Source organism: Salmo trutta, chromosome 32 (genome assembly GCF_901001165.1).
Source record: "Salmo trutta chromosome 32, fSalTru1.1, whole genome shotgun sequence".
Classification (NCBI taxonomy): Eukaryota; Metazoa; Chordata; class Actinopteri; order Salmoniformes; family Salmonidae; genus Salmo; species Salmo trutta.
The window spans coordinates 4644633-4669706 of NC_042988.1; the positions used below are offsets into that span (position 1 = coordinate 4644633).

The 25074-nt window shown below is 42.0% G+C and overlaps 1 protein-coding gene and 1 pseudogene across 1 annotated transcript; both read right to left on the reverse strand.

Annotated features, from left to right (window-relative positions):
* Positions 1–12341: 12341 nt before the first annotated feature.
* Positions 12342–14562, reverse strand: LOC115170844 (ferritin, middle subunit-like). The gene is made up of 4 exons (XM_029727172.1): positions 14234–14562; positions 13706–13852; positions 13351–13476; positions 12342–12865 (listed from the first exon to the last, which is right to left on the reverse strand). Exons 1-4 carry the CDS (start codon positions 14333–14335, stop codon positions 12710–12712), a joined length of 531 nt encoding a protein of 176 aa, XP_029583032.1. The 5' UTR covers positions 14336–14562; the 3' UTR covers positions 12342–12709.
* A 7521-nt stretch (positions 14563–22083) lies between these two features.
* Positions 22084–24092, reverse strand: LOC115170845 (ferritin, middle subunit-like; annotated as a pseudogene).
* Between the last annotated feature and the right edge of the window lie 982 nt (positions 24093–25074).

Consider the following 25074-nt stretch of genomic DNA (forward strand, 5'->3'; position numbering starts at 1 on the left):
GAGAATGACACAAATATTAATTTTCACAAAGTCTGCTGCCTCAGATTGTATGATAGCAATTTCCATATACTGTACTCCAGAATGTCATTCCAAATCAATTTTCATGTACAGTCGTGGCCAAAAGTTTTGAGAATGACACAAATATTAATTTTCACAAAGTCTGCTGCCTCAGATTGTATGATAGCAATTTGCATATACTGTACTCCAGAATGTTATGAAGAGTGATCAGATGAATTGCAATTCATTGCAAAGTCCCTCTTTGCCATGCAAATGAACTGAATCCCAAATAAACATTTCCACTGCATTTCAGCCCTGCCACAAAAGAACCAGCTGACATCATGTCAGTGATTCTCTCATTAACACAGATATGAATGTTGACGAGGACAAGGCTCGAGATCACTCTGTCATGCTGATTGAGTTCGAATAACAGACTGGAAGCTTCGAAATGAGGGTGGTGTTTGGAATTATTGTTCTTCCTCTGTCAACCATGGTTACCTGCAAGGAAACACGTGCCGTCATCATTGCTTTGCACAAAAAGGGCTTCACAGGCAAGGATATTGCTGCCAGTAAGATTGCACCTAAATCAACCATTTATTGGATCATCAAGAACTTCAAGGAGAGTGGTTCAATTGTTATGAAGAAGGCTTCGGGGCGCCCAAGAAAGTCAAGCGCCAGGACCATCTCCTAAAGTTGATTCAGCTGCGGGATCTGGGCACCACCAGTACAGATCTTGCTCAAGAATGACAGCAGGCGCGTGTGAGTGCATCTGCACGCACAGTGAGGCGAAGACTTTTGGAGGATGGCCTGGTGTCAAGAAGGGCAGCAAAGAAGCCACTTCTCTCCAAGAAAAACATCAGGGACAGACTGATATTCTGCAAAAGGTACAGGGATTGGATTGCTGAGGACTGGGGTAAAGTCATTTTCTCTGATGAATCCCCTTTCCGATTGTTTGGGGCATCTGGAGAAAAGCTTGTCCGAGAAGACAAGGTGAACGCTACCATCAGTCCGGTGTCATTCCAACAGTAAGGCATCCTGAGACCATTCATGTGTGGGGTTGCTTCTCAGCCAAGTGAGTGGGCTCACTCACAATTTTGTCGAAGAACTCAGCCATGAATATAGAATGGTACCAACACATCCTCCGAGAGCAACTTCTCCCAACCATCCAGGAACAGTTTGGTGACGAACAATGCCTTTTCCAGAATGATGGAGTACCTTGCCATAAGGCAAAAGTGATAACTAAGTGGCTCAGGGAACAAAACATGAATATTGTGGGTCCATGGCCAGGAAACTCCCCAGACCTTAATCCCATTGAGAACTTGTGGTCAATCCTCAAGAGGCGGGTGGACAAACAAAAACCCACAAACTCCAAGCATTGATTATGCAAGATTGGGCTGCCATCAGTCAGGATGTGGCCCAGAAGTTAATTGACAGCATGCCAGGGCAGATTACAGAGGTCTTGAAAAAGAAGGGTTAACACTGCAAATATTGACTCTTTGCATCAACTTCATGTAATTGTCAATAAAAGCCTTTGACACTTATGAAATGCTTGTAATTATACTTCAGTATTCCATAGTAACATCTGACAAAAATATCTAAAGACACTGAAGCAGCAAACTTGGTGGAAATTAATATTTGTGTCATTCTCAAAACTTTTGGCCATGACTGTAGACTTGATTGTGTGTTTTGGATCATTGTCTTGCTGCATGACCTAGCTGCGCTTCAGCTTCAGCTCACAGACGGATGGCCTGACATTCTGCTGTAGAATTCTCTGATACAGAGCAGATTTCATGGTTCCTTCTGTTAAGGCAAATCATCAAGGTCCTGAGGCAGCAAAGCATCCCCAAACCATCACACTACCACTACCATGCTTGACCGTTGGTATGAGGTTCTTACTGTGGAATGCAGTGCTCGGTTTTCGCCAGACATAATGGGACCCATCCGTTGTATAGGAATTCATGTCCAGTCCTAATAGGTTGAAAATTCTATTATGAATAAAAGTATTGTGTTGGTCTACCTGGAAACAGAGAGGCTAATTACTTTGGACTTTTCAGACTGATTTTATTACTCCAAAATGAATGAAAATAAAATCATGCTGACACGATCTAAAATATAATTTTTCTAGAAATGAGCCCAACACCATATCGGTCCATATTATCAGGCAGGTGTGTTATTTAGCAATAAGCATGATAACCTGTAGCATGGGGTTGCCCATCTTCATTTACCCCAGTGAGCTAATCATTAGCTAGATCATGAACTCAAAACATTATCTTGGTGCTGGCAACATAGGCTATTGCTGACTTGACTGTCCCAAACTTTCCACTGGTACTCAGCCAAGGATGTACAAACACTGAATAATGTAGGCCTATCTGTTACAACAGAATTCTGTTACTGCCTACCATGCTATGTTGTTGTCTCTTTATGTAGTGTTGTGTTGTCTCTCTTGTCGTGATGTGTGTTTTGTCATATATTTTTATGTAATTTAGCCCCCGTCCCTTTTTCCTTTTGATAGGCCGTCTTGTAAATAAGAATTTGTTCTTAACTGACTTGCCTAGTCAAATGAGGTTAAATAAAAAATACAAATAAAATAAAATACATTTAGCCCTCTGGGGGCGATTACCATTTTCAATTGTTTGTTCACACAGTACCGTGTCCGTTGAATTCAATTCTGCCCATTGTTCCGTCTTACAGAACGAAACCATGAAGTTTATGCTAATACCTGCAATATCATGGTGCGATTGACCAATAGAAGTTCACTATAGTTATCCAACATGGTCTGGATTGGCTGTTGATACCTAGCCTGCTGTCAGCTTGCTTAACAACCACTTGGCAAGATAGAATGGCTGGACAATTGCACTGGACAATGCTAGAATGGCTAAGCGATGCATTGATGTATACATAGTGTCACAATCTTCTTCGTCAGATGATAAAGAAAAAATCATTGTCGGACCAAAACGCAGCAGGGTTATGTGCACTCATCTTCTTTTATTGAATTGGCAAAGAAGGAAAAACCAAATAAACACGTACCAATACACACCGCTGATAACAGGGCATTAAGGCTATACCTAGCACAACCCCCACAAACTACCAACACAACACATACCTATATAGGACTCTCAATCAGAGGCAACTAGGAAACACATGCCTCCAATTGAGAGTCCAACACCCAATGACCTAAACAAAGAAATACTAATACTAGAATGAACATAGAAATACAAAACATATAACATAGCCCAAAACCCGTAAATAATAAATCAAATACCCTTCTTAAACAACCAACCACCCCGAACCACATAAACAAAATACCCCCTGCCACGTCCTGACCAAACTACAATACAAATAACCCCTATTACTGGTCAGGACGTGACACATATACCTCCTGTAGACGCCTAACCAAGCTGTTCTAAAAACTCATGTTTAAAATGGTGCAGTTCACATAGTTTTAAGAGCAGAAATAATGTAGTAATGGAAAGCTTAGGATCTCCCTCTTAACAGTGGCCATGAAAGCTGCTTTCAAAGTGTGTTTCTCCCCGGATTGCATTAAGAAATGTTGTGAAATGACTGTGCACAAGGGCCTCAGGGGAAATTTGTAGGATTTGGGATGTCAATTTGTATCCCTCCATTTAGTATGATACAGTGCATTTGGAAATAATTTAGACCCCTTGACTTTTTCCACATTTTGTTATGTTACAACCTTATTCTAAAATGGATACAATACATTTTTCCCCTCATAAATCTACACCTAATACGACATAATGACAAAGTGAAAACAGGTTTTCAGACATTTTTGCAAAAACGAGAAATATCCTTATTTACATAAATATACAGACCCTTTGCAATGAGACTCGTAATTGAGCTCAGATGCATCCTGTTTCCGTTGATATATGGATAAGACAGGAGAATTACACCAGCCCTCCTGCACATAGACTATTGCAGAATGCACAGCACCAATCAAAAGTTTGGACACACCTACTCATTCAAGGGATTTTCTTTATTGTTTACTATTTTTCACACTGTAGAATAATAGAGAAGACATCAAAACTATGAAATAACACATATGGAATCATGTATGTAACTAAAAAAAGTGCTAAACAACTCAAAATATATTTTAGATTTTTCAAAGTAGCCACGCTTTGCCTTGAAGACATCTTTGCACACTCTTGGCATTCTCTCAACCAGCTTCACCTGGAATGCTTTTCCAACAGTCTTGAAGGAGTTCCCACATATGCTGAGCACCTGTTGGCTGCTTTTCCTTCACTCTGCGGTCCAACTCATCCCAAACCATCTCATTTTGGATTTTGGTATTTTATTACGATGCCCATTAGCTGTTGCAAAAGCAGCAGCTACTCTTCCTGGGGTCCACACAGAGAACATCAACAGACAAGAGCGGCTCATACATTTTTTTTAAAGGCACACGTAGCCTACATATCAATGCATACACACAAACTATCTAGGTCAAATATGGGAGAGGCGTTGTGCTGTGAGGTGTGCTTTATCTGTTTTTGGGTTGAGGTTGGGTGATTGTGGAGGCCAGGTCATCTGATGCAGCACTCCATCACTCTCCTTCTTGGTCAGTAGCCCTTACACAGCCTCGAGGTGTGTTGGGTCATTGTCCTGTTGAAAACAAATGATAGTCCGACTAAGTGCAAACAGATGGGAAGGTGTATCGCTGCAGAATGCTGTGGTAGCCATGCTGGTTAACGGTGCCTTGAATTTAAAATTAATCACAGACAGTGTCACCAGCAAAGCACACCCACACCATCGCACCTCCTCCTTGATGCTTCACTGTGGGAACCATACGTAAGGAGATCATCCGTTCACCTACTATGCATCTCACAAAGATATGGAGGTTGGAACCAAAAGTCTCAAATTTGGACTCATCAGACCAAAGGACAGATTTCCAACGGCCTAATGTTCATTGCTCGTTTTTCTTGGCCTAAGCAAGTCTCTTCTTCTTATTGGTGTCCTTAAGTAGTGGTTTCTTTGCAGCAATTCAACCATGAACGTCTGATTCACTCATTCTCCTCTGAACAGTTGATGTTGAGATGTGTCTGTTACTTGAACTCTGTGAAGCATTTATTTGGGCTGCAAACTGAGGTGCAGTTAATTGCCTATTTCTGAGGCTGGTAACTCTAATGAACTTATCTTCTGCAGCAGAGGTAACTCTGGTCTTCCTTTCCTGTGGTGGTCCTTCTGAGAGCCAGTTTCATCATAGCACTTGATGGTTTTTGTGACTGCACTTGATGAAACTTTCAAAGTTCTGAAATTTTACGGATTTGACTGAACTTCATGTCTTAAAGTAATGACGGACTGTTGTTTCTCATTGCTTCTTTGGACTGTTCTTGCCATAATATGGACTTGGTCTTTTACCACATAGGGCTATGTCCTGTTTACCACCCTACCTTAATGCTCAAATTAAGAAGGAAAGAAGATAAGGCACACCTGTTATTTGAAATGCATTCCAGGTGACTACCTCATGAAGCTATTGAAGAATACCAAGAGTGTGCAAAGCTCTCAGTCAAGGCATCTCAAAATAAATAGATTTTGATTTGTTTAACACTTTTTTGGTTACTACATGTTTCCATATGTGTTATTTCATAGTTTTGATGTCTTCACTATTATTCTACAATGTAAATAAAGAAAACCCTTGAATGAGTAGCTGTGTCCAAACTTTTGACTGGTACTATATTCTGAGACTGAGACAGGGGTGGTCGGGGTAATTTCCTCCACTAACAATCATTCTCTTTCTGTTGTCGGGTGTTGAGAGCCGCCATGTTCCCACAGATACTTGTGAATGGACAGAATATGCCAGCTGCTGGAGCGAAATATACTGCTATTGTCCTTGTTAGACAGTGAACGTCCCACACTGAATTGATGTTGAAATTATTTGAAAATAAGTCTGGTAATTCACAGATATTTTCCAAAATAAGCCATGTTCAATGCATGTCACCGGAATCGGAAGTGAGACACCTAGCTGCCCTGGTTCTTTCTATGTGTTAATAGTAGAGGTGTCATAATACCTATAAAACCTAGCCGTCAAACAGGGTGAGTGTTCCAATCATTTTTCCACCATTCTTTTTCCCATAGAGTGATTTCAGAAACACTAAAATAAGGGCTGTGGTTTCGTGTGGCTTACCTTGGCGTAGGTTTTGATAACCATGTAAATCTCTCTCGGACGAGGTGACTTTATCAATAGACTCACTGAATAAATGTGTTTGGCACAGATAAAGATGAAACGATCTCTTGCTGCTATCCAAAGCCAAGGGATACTGAAGTTCCTGAAAGGTTTGTCAGACAGTTTGTTAGTTCCCGTGATGTTTGTTTGCATCTTTTTTATTCCAATTCTGGTGGTTATTTACAAATGTTTGGTTCAAATTCACTGTCTTAAAAGGGAAAAAAGAAATAAACATGTTTGTCCACCATAACACATGGATGCTAATGCAGAAAGAATGAATTGAATGGATTCCAGCTAACACAACCAGAACTTTCACATATACAGAGACAGGCAGCTATCATGGCATCAGTCTTTTTCGACTAGCTAGTGCAAAGTGACACCTACTGATATGAACTGGTAATGCATCTTTGGTTAGAATAGTGCAATAGAATGAATGACATTCAATAAAATCTACTTCATGAAAAGGGGATATTTTTCAATGAAAATGTTGAATGAAGTTGATTTAATGATTGAATAATTGGATTTGACAGGAAATCAGTTCCTATAGTGAGCCCTAGTAAACAAACCTCTGGTGGACCAGATGGAGACCAGGACAACAATAGGTTAGTGCTTTTATGACTTGAGCATTTAAAAAAAAGTGATTACAACGTGTACTGTCTTCATTGTAACTCTGCCTTTCATAAATCTCCTAGAATGAATAATTGTAGAAGAGCACTATAATCAGATGAACAAATAATAGGTATTATGTCATAACATTTAAACCTGTCTGTCCTTTGCTTAACATTGTGCATAGAGGGAAATATATATTAAAGACATTGTAACTTTTCTTTGCATAACGCTCATCCCTGCTATAGAAGTTAATTAAACACAAGAGTATGCTGAAGTTGTTGTCTCTGGCTCTTTTGGTGTCAGATTCAGAATGAGTAACAGCAAGGTTTGTAGTAGTTTGAAAGAGTTTGATCCACCTTAGGCCAGGAGTGTTTCCAATCCACATAACCTGACAAGAAAACCCTCAGTCCTTTAGTCATACCACAGATGAAAAGGGAAGCTATCGAAAACAATAATATTTTGTCATGGCCTACGAATAGGACCCAGAGTTAAACCTGACCAGGTCATGAGATCAGGAAACACTCTAGGCCCCAGAAAAGACACTTACACATTTTGCCACACCACCTTGGGACCCTGTGGTGCCACCTCTGGCTAATGACGTGCAGTTCAAGAACGATTAATTATTTTGGAGCAACTTTTTACTGACTCAAGAGTCATGAACTCGTGATTAGTTTTTTTCTGAGTGACTCATTTTAGTTGTTAGTTTGACCTACTGGCCGCAATGAATTATACAGCAAGATTAATATGCAATCCTTTGGTGATGTGCTCCGACCAACAACTGTCTGTCATATGGTCGTAGGCAAAATAGATCATGCTGCAGGCAGCATAGAGAAGAAATATATTGAATGCAATTAATTGATTATTGAATGTTATGATGGACACAGCTTTGTAGAAGCAAAACATAAACAACTTCTGCTCAACAAATTCGAGAACGAATCATTTGGCGTGCTGCAGTTCAAACAATATTGTGCTTATCACCTTCACTTCAGTAAAGCAATGTGTTCTGCCAAGAGTTGTTCACAATCTAGTCCGGTTGAAGCCAAACAAGGCCTCGTTTCATATGTACCAAGAAATAATGGTATTTGTATGCCTAGCAATCAATAAGTGTACATGGTGTCACGTCCTGACCAGTAAAGGGGTCATTTTGGTATTGTAGTTTGGTCAGGACGTGGCAGGGGTGTGTTTACTGAAGTCTTATCTCTTCAGTAGGTCCTATGATTAAGTATAGTCTGGCCCAGGAGTGTGAAGGTGAACGGAAAGGCTGGAGCAACGAACTGCCCTTGCTGTCTCTGCCTTGCCGGTTCCCCTCTTTCCACTGGGATTCTCTGCCTCTAACCCTATTACAGTGGCTGAGTCACTGACTTACTGGTGTTCTTCCATGCCGTCCATGGGAGGGGTGCGTCACTTGAGTGGGTTGAGAGTCACTGACGTGGTCTTCCTGTCTGGGTTGGCGCCCCCCCCCCCTTGGGTTGTGCCATGGCGGAGATTTTTGTGGGCTATACTCGGCCTTGTCTTCGGACGGTAAGTTGGTGGTTGTAGACATCCCTCTAGTGGTGTGGGGGCTGTGCTTTGGCAAAGTGGGTGGGGTTATATCCTGCCTGTTTGGCCCTGTCCGGGGGTATCATCGGATGGGGTCACAGTGTCTTCTGATCCCTCCTGTCTCAGCCTCCAGTATTCATGCTGCAGTAGTTTATGTGTCGGGGGGCTATGGTCAGTCTGTTACATCTGGAGTATTCTCTTGTCTTATCCGGTGTCCTGTGTGAATTTAAATATGCTCTCTCTAATTCTCTCTTTCTCTCTTTCTTTCTTTCTCTCAGAGGACCTGAGCCCTAGGACCATGCCTCGGGACTACCTGGCATGATGACTCCTTGCTGTCCCCAGTCCACCTGGCCATGCTGCTGCTCCAGTTTCAACTGTTCTGCCTGTGGCTACGGAACCCTGACCTGTTCACCGGACGTGCTTGTTGCACCCTCGACAACTACTATGATTATTATTATTTGACCATGCTGGTCATTTATGAACATTTTAACATCTTGACCATGTTCTGTTATAATATCCACCCGGCACAGCCAGAAGAGGACTGGCCACCCCTGATAGCCTGGTTCCTCTCTAGGTTTCTTCCTAGGTTTTTGGCCTTTCTAGGGAGTTTTTCCTAGGGAGTTTTTCCTAGCCACTGTGCTTCTTTCACATGCATTGCTTGCTGTTTGGGGTTTTAGGCTGGGTTTCTGTACAGCACTTTGAGATTTCAGCTGATATACAAAGGGCTATATAAATACATTTGATTTTTTGATTTGTTTGTTTTGTGTGTTTCGGTGTTTTGATGTATGTTCTATATTTTATTTCTATGTTCCTATCTATGTTTTGTATTTCTGTGTTTTGGCCTGGTATGGCTCTCAATCAGGGACAGCTGTAATTCGTTGTCGCTGATTGGGAGCCATACTTAGGTAGCCCTTTTTCCACCTGTCTGTGTGGGAAGTTGTCTTTGCGTTGCTTGTGTTTGCACGCATAGCTTTTTGTTCGTTGTATTGTTTCTTGTTTTGCTGGTTCACGCTTAAAATAAAGAAAGATGAACCCAACCCACGCTGCACCTTGGTCTCACTCTAACGACGGACATTACAGAACTTCCCACCACCAACAGATGAAGCAGCGTGGAAGGGAGCAGCACCAGGAGTGGAGCAAGCACCGTGCTCGGGAGGTGATAGCATCCTGGTCGCTGGAGGTATTAGAGGCAAGAATAGACTGAACTTGGGAACAGCTATTGGACCATTGCAACAGCCTGCCGGGGAAGCAGGTGGAGGTGAAGAGGCAGCCCCAAAGGGGCACACGGGGAGATTGGCGGAGTCAGGCGTTAGACCTGAGCCAACTCCCCGTGCTTACCGGAAGCGGCGTGGTACTGGTCAGGCACCGTGTTATGCGGTAGAGTGCACGGTGTTTCCAGTGCGCGCTCATAGCCCGGTGCGCTACATCCCAGCCCCCCGCAAGTGCCGTGCTAGAGTGGGCATCCAGCCAGGTAGGAGTATGCCTGTGCAGCACCAGATGCTGCACTTGACACATTTATGAAATTACTTATTCCAGTTATTAATAAGCATGCAGCCATTAAGAAAATGACTGCCAAAAAAATCGTTAAATCCCCATGGATTGATGAGGAATTGGAAAATGGTAGGGTTGAGAAGGATGAGGCAAAAGGAATGGCAAATAAGCCTGGCTGCACAGCTGACAGGCAAACGTACTGTACAGTAAATTGAGAACTCGTGACTAAAGTGAACAAAAAGAAGGAGAAACTGTACTAGGAAACAAAGATAAATTATATGAAGAATGATAGTAAAAATGCTTTGGAACACCTTAAATGAAATGTTGGGCAAAAAGGCAAACTCGGCTCCATCATTCATTGAATCAGATGGCTCACTGACATTGCCAACTACTTTAATTATTTTTTCATTGGCAAGATTAGCAAACTATGGTATGATATGCCAACAACAAATTCTGAATTTACACATACATGCTTAACTGACCGAATTATTTTTAAAAAGCATTGTTATTTTGGTCTATCATCAATGACAAGCCACCTGGGCCTGACCACTTGGATGGAAAATTACTGAGGCTGATAGAGGACGAACAATATTGCAACTCCTATTTGCCCTCTCTTCAACCTAAGCCTAAAAAACAGAAACATAAAATAAAACACTTCACTTCAGCTTTTGACATTATTGATCATAATCTGCTGCTGGAAAAAAATGTAAGTGTTATGGCTTTAAATCCCCTGCTATATTGAGGATCTAGAGTTACCTGTCTAACAGAACACAGAGGGTGTTCTTTAATGGAAGCCTCCAACATAATCTAGGTAGAGACAGGCATTCCCCAGAGCAGCTGTCTAGGGCCCTTACTTTTTCGATCTTTACTAATGACTTGCCACTGGTGCTGAGTGAAGCCTGTGTGTCTATGTATGTTGATGAATTAAAACACTAAACCTAAACCTCACTAAATCTTGTAATGAATAATGTGGAAATGTAACAAGTTGAGACTAAACTTCTGTCATGGTCAAAACATATTGATACGACAGTAGCTAAGATGGGGAGAGGTCTGTCCATGATAAAGCACTGCTCTGCCTTCTTAACAACGCTATCAACAAGGTAGGTTCTACAGGCCCTTGTTTTGTCACACCTGGACTACTGTCCAATTGTGTGGTCAGGTGCACAAAGAGGGACTTAGGAAAATGACAATTGGCCCAGAACTGGACAGCATGGCTCACCCTTAAATGTACACAGAGCTAACATTAATATGCATGTCAGTCTCTCATGGCTCAAAGTAGAGATTTACTTAATCACTACTTGTATTTATGAGAAGTATTGACATGCTGAATGCCCCGAGCTGTCAGTTTAAACTACTAGCACACAACTCAGACAGCAAATCATACCCCACAAGACATGCCACCAGATCTCTTCATAGTCCCCAAATCCAGAACAGACTATGGAAGGTGCACAGTACTACATAGAGCCATGCCATGGCTACTATTCCACATCAAGTAACTCATTCAAGCAGTAAAATAGGATTTAAAAAATAGATAAAAATACACCTTATGGGACAGCAGGGACCATGAAGAGACACATAGGCACAGAAACGATAACATATGCACTATAGATACACACACATGGATTTTGCGTTGTCGATATGTGGTAGTAGAGTAGTGGCCTGAGGGCAAACCCTTAATGTGTTGTGAAATCTGTTTGGTAATGTAGTTAGTTTTCTTGTATAGAACTGCCTTTATTTTGCTGGACCCCATGAAGAGAAACTGCTGCCTTGACAGCAGCTAATAGGAATCCATAACAAATGTTGGTCAATTAAGGATGTCATTTAGTCAGCTGCCATCGAGTGGCCTTTTTTGGGTACTTCAGATCTCAAATCTCTGGCCCTCTGTTTTGCCTCACATGTAAAATATACTTCAAAATAGAACAAAGCCACAAAGCATACCTTAAATATAAACCAACTTAGATACCATAACCTTTATTTGATAAAAATGAACATTTTACCATGTCAAGTTACTTTCTCCTTCAACCATCTGGTCTATCAACTAGAAACCCATGCCCTATGGACACATGAAAATAGCAATATTTTCAGTTAAAGTATGAGTTACCAAAGTTAGATTGCCTGTTAATGACAAAGATTTCAGTAATTTTGGGTAATTACCAGTAGCTTTGCAACCATATGACAGCTCCAATAAGCCCCTTATGGTGAACTAGAGGCTTGTAGAATCATTATTTTGAGAATTCAGTTCATAATTTGCTGTAGGGGGCACTATTGGGCATTACCAACTGAAATAAACATGAGTAAAGATGTATTTTATGTCAGTAAGAGCCGTACTTCCCTTCAGAGAAATGCGCCATAACAGCTGGCTAACGGTTTTGATTGACCCTCTATACCATCTTAATATACTTGTTATGCGCAGAGTAAAGGTCTATATCATCTGTAGTTACCCATTTGACGCTTACGGACCTAGAGTTGACTGTTGGGCCTTAATTGACATGGCACCATTACAAGATAAGGTAGAGGACACGCTCTGTGGTCAGAGGTAATGTCCTTTATAAACCTCATGTTAAACTTCTATTGTTATGACCCTCAGTCACTAGCAGGTCTACAATTGTCAGTATTTATCACTAGGAAATTGAGATGCTCAGTAAGACGGAGCAAAGAATCTGAATAGACTGTTAGAACATCCATTACTACAGGGCAACACTATTTTATTGTTTTACAAGATGCCTTGCCTCCAATACAATAGTGTTGTCAACAAAAACACCTCAATGTTACAGCTGTGTTGCACTGCACCAGTTCAACACTCTCCCCTCCCTATAAATGCAAAGCCAGTAGGATCTATCAGAGAAGCCAGGAGTCCTGGTCTGAGGCTGGAGGCCGTAGCCTGGGGATGGAAGTGGTTTAGCTCTGGCCTCCCAGGGTGTGCTTGTCAAACAGGTACTCTGCCATCTTGTTTTTGACAGCATCCATCTTGGTGAGGTTGGTGATGTGGTCACCCAGCTTCTTAATGGCCTCCACCTGCTCATTCAGGTAATGGGTCTTCAGGAAGTGACACAGCTAAAGAGGGAAAACACAGGTCAGACAAGAGAATAACTACAGAATATTGTAGATACAGTAACACACGAGAGCCTGGTGGTAATGGCATAAGTGCAGATAATGTGTTTCCAGCTTTTTTATCTAGGCAAGTCAGTTAAGAACAAATTCTTATTGTAAATAATATTCTCATGTGGAACACTGGGTTAACTGCCTTGTTCAGGAGCAGAACATATTTCTACCTTGTCAGCTCGGGGATTCAATCCAGCAACCTTTATTTCTGGCCCAATGCTCTAACCACTAGACAACCTGCCACCATTTATGCAAACTTACGCATTAGCTGCATTGTGTGTATAGTGTGCATCTGTGGACTATTGTGTGCGTGTGAAGCAGGTCACACAATCTTGTGTCATTAGTTATCAGAGCTACAACAACCTGATCATCTCCTGGGACAGAACCTGTATTCTATGTGATATATACATGTGATGTCCAGTTCCAATATAACTTACATGGGGGTCAACCTTGTCAGAGGCAATCTTGTGCAGGTCCAGCAGGGCCTGGTTCACATTCTTCTCCAGCTGCAGAGCACACTGCATGGCCTCCAGCCCATTGCCCCACTCATCACGTTCTGGCTTCTACACAGGACAGAGTGAACACAAAAGTGTTAGGGACTACTAGCAGACATTAAGGTTAGGATAAAGTGAACAGAGTTACACCCCTCACACTGTCAGTTCAGTGGTTAGAGGCAGTATGTTCAGGACTACTCCAGGTTCTCTAGATCAACTTAATGCTGATCCTCCATGGAGTAAAGACATTTCTATCAGTCTACATTCTAAATGTGTTTTTAGATGCTCAGGGACTCACCTTGATGTCCTGGAGTAAAATACGTCCACCTCTCTTGTTCTGGAAGGAGAGTAGCTTGTCGGCGTGCTCCCGCTCCTCGTCGCTGTTCTCCTTGAAGAAATGCGCGAAGCCAGGCAGAGCCACATCGTCACGGGAGAAATAGAAAGCCTGGATGGATAAACATTAAACAGTGTTTAGAAGAAAGAACATGACAGCATTCTGTTCTTGTTGTGGCAACTAAACATGATGACAAAGGCATGAATCAGTCTAGTCTGTAGTCTACTTGGTAACCTGACAAGTAACCCGTCAAGGAGTTGTTACGCGCTCTGTCCAAGGTAGGATAGATTCCCGGCTTCATTTGAATGTTATATCTACCTGAAAGCTCTTAATAACAAAGTAAAAACTCAAATATGAACTTCAGGGAGTTAGACTTCTTGGTTCTTTAATTGTCTAGGCGTGTAGAAAAGTCAGGTGAAAAATGGCATTTAGACCCAGGAATAATAATACACAGGTAGATCAACTAAACGGTCATCTTGGTAGACTCCTTACCATTGAAGTGTAGGTGAAGGAGGCAAACATCTCCATGTTGATCATCCGGTTGATGGCAACTTCGCAATCGTGGTGATAGTTCTGGCGGATCTGAGACTCCATCTTGGCAGATTTTCTTTTATATCAAAATGAAATATACAAAAATAAAGTTCCTTCGACTATTTTGCTATTACAGTTCAAGTAAGTGTTACTTATCAATCCGGAATGTTCTATAATGCGGGACGAAGGCAGAGGAGTTCCGTTCAATCACTGTTGAAGCAAGAACTTCTTCATGCGTCTTCTCAGACTTGTGAACTGGAAGGAGCCTTGTTCCCTCTATTTATTGTTCCGAACGGAACGCGTCAGTGAACTCCACCCTCACAGAGCGTAGCCAATCACCTTTAGAATTTCAACAGGAACTAGGCGGATCATTTGATGACGAGCCCACTGATACACCTCATGACCTAAAGCAATGATTATTTATTATATTAACAAGAGAGACGAGTGACCACTCTAACAATGGAAATACATGTGTTCAACGATTGAAGACAGGCAAGATTCTAACCAATGAGAGGGCAGGTACGCGTGTAAACAACACGCACAACTAAACGTCGTTTTTCTCAAAGTTGCCGGAATACAACGTGCATCAACATATAATATATGTGTCGGCGTTTGTAAAAGCTTTTATAAAAGCTTAACCATTACGAAATTTCTATTCGATCTAAATCCTTAAGTAATTTGACACTCTGTTATTAACCTCCACACATAAATGGCCTTATCTCACGCGGACAGATTTTGGGCAGAGTAAATGCTCTCGCCTTGACCTCTTCATCTCGGTCTGTTATTTTTTTTAAACTTGTTGTTACGGTCACGACCGGGTCAATCATGTGACCAGCCGCACAAAGTTATAAACAGTAAGTAATACTGTAAATGGTTAACCTCGTCAGTGAAATCGACCCTCTTCTTCGATGAGATTTTAACGGCAGGTTGGCATCCAATAAATGTTGCATTACCGCCACCTACTAGACTGGAGTATAACTCCCTTATACTTTGCTTTTTTTTTTTTAATCAACAACCACAACAACAAAAAAATACAACAAATACCCTACCATCTAAAACTACACTCACAAAAAAGAATAATAAATACCATACTCCACTATTTACATCTGTTTAGTCCTACTTCAGGCCAACAGCATGAAAGGATGGGACACCACCACTTAACACACCCTGTAGCTCAACATAAATCAAATCAAATTGTATTACTCACATGCGCCAAATACAACAGGTAGACCTTACAGTGAAACGCTTAGTTACGAGCCGCTAACTGACAGTGCAGTTTAAAAAAATACAGATAAGAATAAGAGATAAGAGATAAAACTCTTCTGCTGTCAAGTCTCGCACACCCAAATACCTCTCTGCAGCTCCCACCACACCTCTATTTTCTAGTTCCATCCCTGCAGTACAGTTGATAACCATTACTATAAATGCCAAAAATCCAATCTTACTGAAACATATATGACTTGTTGGTTAATCCCTCTGTACTGGTACAGATCTACTACTCACACCCCTCATCTCATGATCCCTCCCCCCTTGACCCATCTTCCTCTACTTCTTCACTGCCCCAGCATATGACAACTTCTGCGCTACTCTAATCCTGGGAACCTCAACCTGCTTCTCTCGCACGGGACATTTCTGATCAACAGCCCCATGGGCACCCCTACAATTAACACATATCACTACTTTTCCCAATGCTACACATTATTTTGTCTCATGCCCTTCTGCACACTTCTCACACCTAGGAACCTCCCTCCTACATACTGCTGTCACATGCCCATCAGCTTGACACCTGTAACAACGTAATGTAGTCTGCACAAAATCTCGTACAGGATAACTTATATATCCTAACATCACTTTGTCGGGAAAAGACTCAACATCAAAACTCAAACGAACAGACAATGACTCTTCTGTTCTCCACTCACACCATAGTGTCTGCGCCGCACCAAGACGAGCATCACAAACACCGGGAATCTTCCCCTTCTGTTGGTCAACTTTCACATTTACCGCTACCCCAGTAATCACTCCTTTCAATGGTGCCCTTTTCTTGAGAGCAGAACAATTCACATCTCTTGCCCCCATTCGTTTAACACGGAGTGCCTGCTACCTCTGACCAGCAGAAACACAAACAATTATCACAAGATCACTTCTGGTTACCGATCCACAGCACTCAACTCTGTTTTCACCCCCCTGAAACCTCAAATGGATCAGCCAAAAGGCAAGAGTCCACTTTTTCCAAAAACTTCCCTCCTACTGTCACAGACTCATCTTTGTCCTGAACCTCGGTGCAAGCCTCAGGCTCCGGGAACTTCACCACACCTACCACCTCCGATACTTCGCCCTCATTCACTTCCATTTCTCCTCCTGTCTTCAACTCACTCTGTTTACACCTTCTACCAGTCTTCTTTAACAAACCATCTCTTTTTTTCCCGCCATTTTTAACCGACTCAAGCTCACCCTCTTCCTCCCTCTCTCTCTTAGACCTCCTCTGCCTCTCTTTTTCCCTCCATTCTTCTTCCGTATTACAAGTCAAATCAAATTTTATTTGTCACATGCGCCGAATACAACAGGTGGAGACCTTACATTGAAATGCTTACTTACGAGCCCTTAACCAACAATGCAGTTTTAAGAAAATACCCCCCAAAAAGTATAAGATAAGAATAACAAATAATTAAAGAGCAGCAGTAATTAACAATAGCGGGGCTATATACAGGGGTACCGGCACAGAGTCAATGTGCGGGGGCACCGGTGTCGAGGTAATGGAGGTAGTATGTACATGTAGGTAGAGATATTAAAGTGACTATGCATAGATAATAACAGAGAGTAGCAGCAGCGTAGAAGATGCAATGCAATGCAAATGGTCTGGGTAGCCATTTGATTAGATGTTCAGGAGTCTTATGGCTTGGGGGTAGAAGCTGTTTAGAAGCCTTTTGGACCTAGATTTGGCACTCCGGTACCGCGTGCTGTGCGGGAGCAGAGAGAACAGTACACTGCCTGGTATGGAGGTCCTGGATGGCAGGAAGCTTGGACCCGGTGATGTACTGGGCCGTAGACGCTGTAGTGCCTTGCGGTCGGAGGCCGAGCAGTTGCCATACCAGACAGTGATGCAACCCGTCAGGATGCTCTCGATGGTTCTGCTGTAAAACCTTTTGAGGATTTTTATTTTATTTAACTAGGCAAGTCAGTTAAGAACAAATTCTTATTTTCAATGACGTCCTAGGAACAGTGGGTTAACTGCCTGTTCAGGGCAGAACAACAGATTTGTACCTTGTCAGCTTAAGGATTTGAACTTCCAATGCTCTAACCACTAGGCTACCCTGAGGACCCATGCAAAATCTTTTCAGTCTCCTGAGGGGGAATAGGTTTTTTGTGCCCTCTGCTTGGACCATGTTAGTTTGTTGGTGATGTGGACACCAAGGAACTTGAAGCTCTCAAACTGATTCACTACAGCCCTGTCGATGAGAATGGTGGGGTGCTCGGTCCTCCTTTTCCTGCGGTCCACGATCATCTCCTTCGTCTTGATCACGTTGAGTGTAACTCTCCTTCTGATAATACTGCACTTCTTCTGACATACATCTTGCTCTTGCCTTGTCAAGGGACGCCATTTAACCTGCTGTCACAAATCCGTTCAATCAGCACAACCCCCTCAGGCTTCACGCAGTGCTCCCCTAACCCGGACGACTCTGATTCAATATTGCGCCGCCCTATGGGACTCCTGATCACGGCCGGTTGTGATACAGCCCGGGATCGAACCAGGGTCTGTAGTGACGCCTCTAGCACTGATATGCAGTGCCTCAGACAGCTGTGCCACTCGGGTGCCCAATATAGTCAATCAGATCTCAAATACCAATATTTTTCTGTATTACTATAACTCTTGGTCTAACTCTAACAGTTCAGAAACTCACCACCAAACCCTTCACGCAGGCTTGAGACAGACATTTTGGCTTTTGTAGAAATGGTATTTGATGATAGACCTTTCGGTTTCAAATGACATATTGTAGTTGACAAATGGTATATCAAAGTTGATTACATTAGCCTAGAAATAACTACACAGAATCAGTAGCTACATACATCTAACAATACATAGGTTATTAAGCGAAAGGTACAGAGAGATTCTTGATGAAAACCTGCTCCAGAGCATTCAGACCTCAGACTGGGGCGAGGTTCACCTTCCAACAGGACAACGACCTCTAAGCACACAGCCAAGACCTCGCAGGATAGCGTCGGGAACAAGTCTCTGAATGTCCTTGAGTGGGCCCAGCCAGAGCACCGGACATGCAACCTGATCGAACATCTCTGGAGAACTGAAAATAGCTGTGTAAGCTCACCATCCAACATGACACAGCTTGAGAGGATCGGCAGAGAAGAATGTGACAAATACAGGTGTGCCAAGCTTGTAGTGTCATACCCAAGAACACGCCAGGCTGTAATCGCTGCCAAAGGTTCTTCAACAAAGTACTGAGTAAAGGGTCTGAATACTTATGTAAATGTGACATTGCCAGGGTTTTTTTCTTAATAGAGATTTTCAAAAATGTCTGAAAACCTGTTTTTGCTGCGTCATTATGGGGTATTGTGTGTAGACTGATGACGGGGAGATTTTTTAAAATCTGCTTTAGAATAAGGCTTTAACGTCACAAAATGTGGAAAAAGTCAAGGGGTCTGAATACTTTCTGAATGCACTGTATATGGCCATTAAGGCCAGATGGTTCTTCAAGATGTTTAGACGTTCATAGGTGACCAGCAGGGTCAAATAATAATCACAGTGGTTATAGAGGACGCAACAGGTCAGCACCTCAGGAGTAAAGGTCAGTTGGCTTCTCATAGCCCAGCATTCAGAGGTTGAGAGGTCGATGGAGACAGAGGAGAAACTAAACAGCAGGTCCCGGGATAAAGTAACATGTCCAGTGAACAGGTCAGGGTTCCACAGCAAGACTAATATGCAATCCTTTGGTGATGTGCTCCGACCAACAACTGTCTGTCATATGGTCGTAGGCAAAATAGATCATGCTGCAGGCAGCATAGAGAAGAAAAATATATTGAATGCAATTAATTGATTGTTTTATGTTATTATGGACACAGCTTTGTAGAACCATAACATAAACAGCCTCTGCTCAACAAACTCGAGAATGGGTGGTGCACAATTGGCCCAGTGTAGGCCGTCATTGTAAATAAGAAGTTGTTTGTAACCGACTTGCCTCGTTAAATAAAGGTTAAATAAATTATTAGAGTTTGACGTTATTGATCATAATCTGCTGCTGGAAAAAGCGTAAGTATTATGGCTTTACATCCCCTGCTATATTGTGGATCTAGAGTTACCTGTCTAACAGAACACAGAGGGTGTTCTTTAATGGAATCCACTCCAACATAATCTAGGTAGAGTCAGGCATTCCCCAGAGCAGCTGTTTAGGCCCCTTACTTTTTCTATCTTTACTAATGACCTGCCACTGGCGCTGAGTGAAGCCTGTGTGTCTATGTACGCTGATGACTCAACACTATACACATCAGCTACCACAGCAGGTGTAATCACTGCCAGTGGCGGTTCTACACCATTTCAACTGGGGCCAGTTGTACTGTTAGAGGGGCCAGTTACATTAGACGTTATTGTTGTCATATCGTTTTCTTCACTGCATTGCAGGCATTAGCAGGCAAAAGACCATGTTAATAATCATCATCCTTGCCACTTTCTAATAACAGATGTAAAAAAAGAACGATAGCAAAAATGTGTTATGTAAAAATCATTTCATTCTGCACATTTAGGGGGGCAGCTGTCTAGGCCCCTTACTTTTTCAATCTTTACTAATGACTTGCCGCTGGTGCTAAGTGAAGCCTGTGTGTCTATGTATGCTGATGACTCAACACTATACACATCAGCTACCACAGCAGGTGAAATCACTGCAACACTTAAGAGCTGCAGTTTCAGAATGAGTGGCAAGAAATAAGTTAGTCCTAAATACATGAATTTCAAAAACTAAAGGCATTGTATTTGGGACCTAAAATTAAAACACTAAACCTCAACTAAATCTTGTACTGAATAAGGTGGAAATGTAAGAAGTTGAGGAGACTAAACTTATTGGAGTTACCCTGGATTGTAAACTGTCATGGTCAAAACATATTGATACAACAGTAGCTAAGATGGGGAGAGGTCTGTCCATAATAAAGCACTGCTCTGCCTTCTTAACACTATCAACAAGGTTGGTCCTACAGGCCTTAGTTTTGTCGCACCTGGACTACTGTCCAGTCGTGTGGTCAGGTGCCACAAAGAGGGACTTAGGAAAATTACAATTGGCCCAGAACTGGGCAGCACGGCTCACCCTTAAATGTACACAGAGCTAACATTAATATGCATGTCAATCTCTCATGGCTCAAAGTAGAGATTTACTTAATCACTACTTGTATTTGTGAGAAGTATTGACATGCTGAATGCCCCGAGCTGTCGGTTTAAACTACTAGCACACAACTCAGACACCAAATCATACCCCACAAGACATGCCACCAGGTCTCTTCATAGTCCCCAAATCCAGAACAGATTATGGAAGGTGCACAGTACTACATAGAGCCATGACATGGCTACTATTCCACATCAAGTAACTCATACAAGCAGTAAAATAAGATTTAAAAAAATAGATAAAAATACACCTTATGGGACAGCAGGGACCATGAAGAGACACATAGGCACAGAAACAATAACATATGCACTATAGATACACACACATGGATTTTGCGTTGTCGACATGTGGTAGTAGAGTAGTGGCCTGAGGGCAAACCCTTAATGTGTTGTGAAATCTGTTTAGTAATGTAGTTAGTTTTATTGTATAGAACTGCCTTTATTTTGCTGGACCCCATGAAGAGTAACTGCTGCCTTGACAGCATCTAATAGGGATCCATAACAAATGTTGGTCAATTAAGGATGTCATTTAGTCAGCTGCCATCTAGTGGCGTTTTTGGGTACTTCAGATCTCAAATCTCTGGCCCTCTGTTTGGCCTCACCACATGTAAAATATACTTCAAAATAGAATGACAAAGCCACAAAACATCACCTTAAATATAAATTAACTTAGATACCATTACCTCTATAAAAATGTTAATTTTACCATGTCAAGTTACTTTCCCCTTCAACTATCTGGTCTAACTAGAAACCCATGCCCTATGGACACATGAAAAATAGCAATATTTTCAGTTAAAGTATGAGTTACCAAAGTTAGATTCCCTGTTAACTACAGAAGACTTCAGTAATTTTGGGTAATTACCAGTAGCTTTGCAACCATATAACAGCTCCAATAAGCCCCTTATGGTGAACTAGAGGCTTTGTAGAATCATTATTTTGAGAATTCAGTTCATAGTTTGCTGTAGGGGAACTATTGGGCATTACCACCTGAAACAAAATGAGTTAAGATTTTTTTTTAAATTCAGTAAGAGCCAAACTTCCCATCACCAGAGAAATACGCCATATGGATTGACCGAGCAGGACGCAAGGGTTTGATTTACCTCTAGGCCGTCTAATGACGACATTTTGAGATACACAGAGTAAAGGTCCACATTGACTGTAGTTACCCATTTCACTTTTAGGGGTAGAGTTAACAGTTTGGCCCTTATTTGACATGATGTCTTTAACATATCTTGTAATAGTGCCCTCTGTGGTCAAAGGTAATGTCCGCTAAACCTCATGTTAAACTTCTATTGTTATGACCCTGTCACTAGTAGGTCTACAATTGTCAGTATTTATCACTAGGAAATTGAGATGCTCAGTAAGACAGAGCAAAGAACCTGAATAGACTGTTACAACATCCATTACTACAGGACAACACTTAGAAAATAATATTTTAGTGAGCTTTTTAATTGTTTTACAAGATGCCTTGAATCCAAAATACAGTAGTGTTGTCAACAAAAACACCTCAATGTTACAGCTGTGTTGCACAGCACCAGTTTAACACTCTACCCTCCCTATAAATGCAAAGCCAGTAGGATCTATCAGAGAAGCCAGGAGTCCTGGTCTGAGGCTGGATGCCGTAGCCTGGGGATGGAAGTGGTTTAGCTCTGGCCTCCCAGGGTGTGCTTGTCAAACAGGTACTCTGCCATCTTGTTTTTGACAGCATCCATCTTGGTGAGGTTGGTGATGTGGTCACCCAGCTTCTTAATGGCCTCCACCTGCTCATTCAGGTAATGGGTCTCCAGGAAGTCACACAGCTAAAGAGGGAAAACACAGGTCAGACAAGAGAATAACTACAGACTATTGTAGATACAGTAACACACAAGAGCCTGGTGGTAATGGCATAAGTGCAGATAATGCGTTTCCAGCTTTTTTTAACTAGACAAGTCAGTTAAGAACAAGTTCTTATCTACAATGAGATCCTAACGTGGAACAGTGGGTTAACTGCCTTGTTCAGGGACAGAACATATTTTTACCTTGTCAGCTCGGGGATTCAATCCAGCAACCTTTATTACTGGCCCAACGCTCTAACCACTAGACAACCTGCCGCCATTTATGCAAACTTAGGCATTAGCTGCATTGTGTGCGTATAGTGTGCATCTGTGGACTATTGTGTGCGTGTGAAGCAGGTCACAATCTTGTGTCATTAGTTATCAGAGCTACAACATCCTGCTCATCTCCTGGGACAGAACCTGTATTCTATGTGATATATACATGTGATGTGCAGATCCACCATAACTTACATGGGGGTCAACCTTGTCAGAGGCAATCTTGTGCAGGTCCAGCAGGGCCTGGTTCACATTCTTCTCCAGCTGCAGAGCACACTGCATGGCCTCCAGCCCATTGCCCCACTCATCACGTTCTGGCTTCTACACAGGACAGAGTGAACACAGAAGTGTTAGGGACTACTAGCAGACATTAAGGTTAGGATAAAGTGAACAGAGTTACACCCCTCACACTGTCAGTTCAGTGGTTAGAGGTAGTATGTTCAGGACTACTCCAGGTTCTCTAGATCAACTTAATGCTGTAGACACTCCATGGAGTAAAGACATATCTATCAGTCTACAATCTAACTGGGTTTTAGATGCTCAGGGGCTCACCTTGATGTCCAGGAGTAAAATGCGTCCACCTCTCTTGTTCTGGAAGGAGAGTAGCTTGTCGGCGTGCTCCCGCTCCTCGTCGCTGTTCTCCTTGAAGAAATGCGCTTAGCCAGGCAGAGCCACATCGTCACGGGAGAAATAGAAAGCCTGGGTGGATAAACATTAAACAGTGTTTAGAAGAAAGAACATGACAGCATTCTGTTCTTGTTGTGGCAACTAAACTTGATGACAAAGGCATGAATCAGTCTAGTCTGTAGTCTACTTGGTAACCTGACAAGTAACCCGTCAAGGAGTTGTTACGCGCTCTGTCCAAGGTAGGATAGATTCCCGGCTTCATTTGAATGTTATATCTACCTGAAAGCTCTTAATAACAAAGTAGACCTCAAATATGAACTAGAGGGAGTTACATTTCTTGGCTCTTTAATTGTCTAGGCCTGTAGAAAAGTCAGGTGAAAAATGGCATTTAGGCCCAGGAATAATAATACACAGGTAGATCAACAAAACGGTCATCTTGGTAGACTCCTTACCATTGAAGTGTAGGTGAAGGAGGCAAACATCTCCATGTTGATCATCCGGTTGATGGCAGCTTCGCAATCGTGGTGATAGTTCTGGCGGATCTGAGACTCCATCTTGGCAGATTTTCTTTTATATCAAAATAAAGTGTAGAAAAATAAAGTTCCTTCGACTATTTTGCTATTACAGTTCAAGTAAGTGTTACTTATCAATCCGGAATGTTCTATAATGCGGGACGAAGGCAGAGGAGTTCTGTTCAATCACTGTTGAAGCAAGAACTTCTTCATGCGTCTTCTCAGACTTGTGAACTGGAAGGAGCCTTGTTCCCTCTATTTATTGTTCCGAACGGAACGCGTCAGTGAACTCCACCCTCACAGAGCGTAGCCAATCACCTTTAGAATTTCAACAGGAACTAGGCGGATCATTTGACGACGAGCCCACTGATACACCTCATGACCTAAAGCAATGATTATTTATTATATTAACAAGAGAGACGAGTGACAACTCTAACAATGGAAATACATGTGTTCAACGATTGAAGACAGGCAAGATTCTAACCAATGAGAGGGCAGGAACGCGTGTAAACAACAGTCACAACTAAACGTCGTTTTTCTCAAAGTTGCCGGAATGCAACGTGCATCCACATATAATATACGTGTCGGCGTTTGTAAAAGCTTTTGTAAAAGCTTAAACATTACGAAACTTCTATTCGATCAAAAAAAATGTAACACTCTGTTATATACCTCCACACAAATAAATGGCATTATCTCACGCGGACAGATTTTGGGCGGAGTAAATGCTCTCGCCTTGACCTCTTCATCTCGGTCTGTAATTTAATTTGTTTATTACAAAGTAACATTTTCTTGGAAACAACTAAAGCAGTAGTATCAGCCAAAAGCAATGCTACAGTGCAGGTCTAACTACAGCGCTTATTGTTGAAAAAGGTGTGTGTGTTATATCATTAGAAGAAAATAGGAATAATTTGAACACTCATTCTAATATTGGGCTAATTGAGAAATAGTCTATGTCTACATTTGATTTAGGATATAAAAGGAATGGAACTTTGAGACGCAGTTCTGTAAACTTCTGTTTCATTCTCTAAGAGCACATGTTTCAGTAGCACATGTAGCTTTATTATGTACCTTTTCCAGAATGCAGTCAAAAGAAAAACTGTAGGGTTTATGACACTTTTTTCATATCAATTCAATTTTCAGTATGAGGTATGGGAATACAGTAGTGGACAGAGAAAGAAAGGCTGGCTTTTGTAG

Excerpts from the sequence above, each read along its gene's own strand:
- LOC115170844 (XM_029727172.1), bottom strand. The coding sequence starts at position 14,335 with ATGGAGTCTCAGATCCGCCAGAACTATCACCACGATTGCGAAGTTGCC. Across the intron at positions 13,853-14,233 it reads CCTTCACCTACACTTCAATG|GCTTTCTATTTCTCCCGTGA; the intron begins GTAAGGAGTCTA and ends TTATCCATCCAG. Across the intron at positions 13,477-13,705 it reads TTTTACTCCAGGACATCAAG|AAGCCAGAACGTGATGAGTG; the intron begins GTGAGTCCCTGA and ends TGTCCTGTGTAG.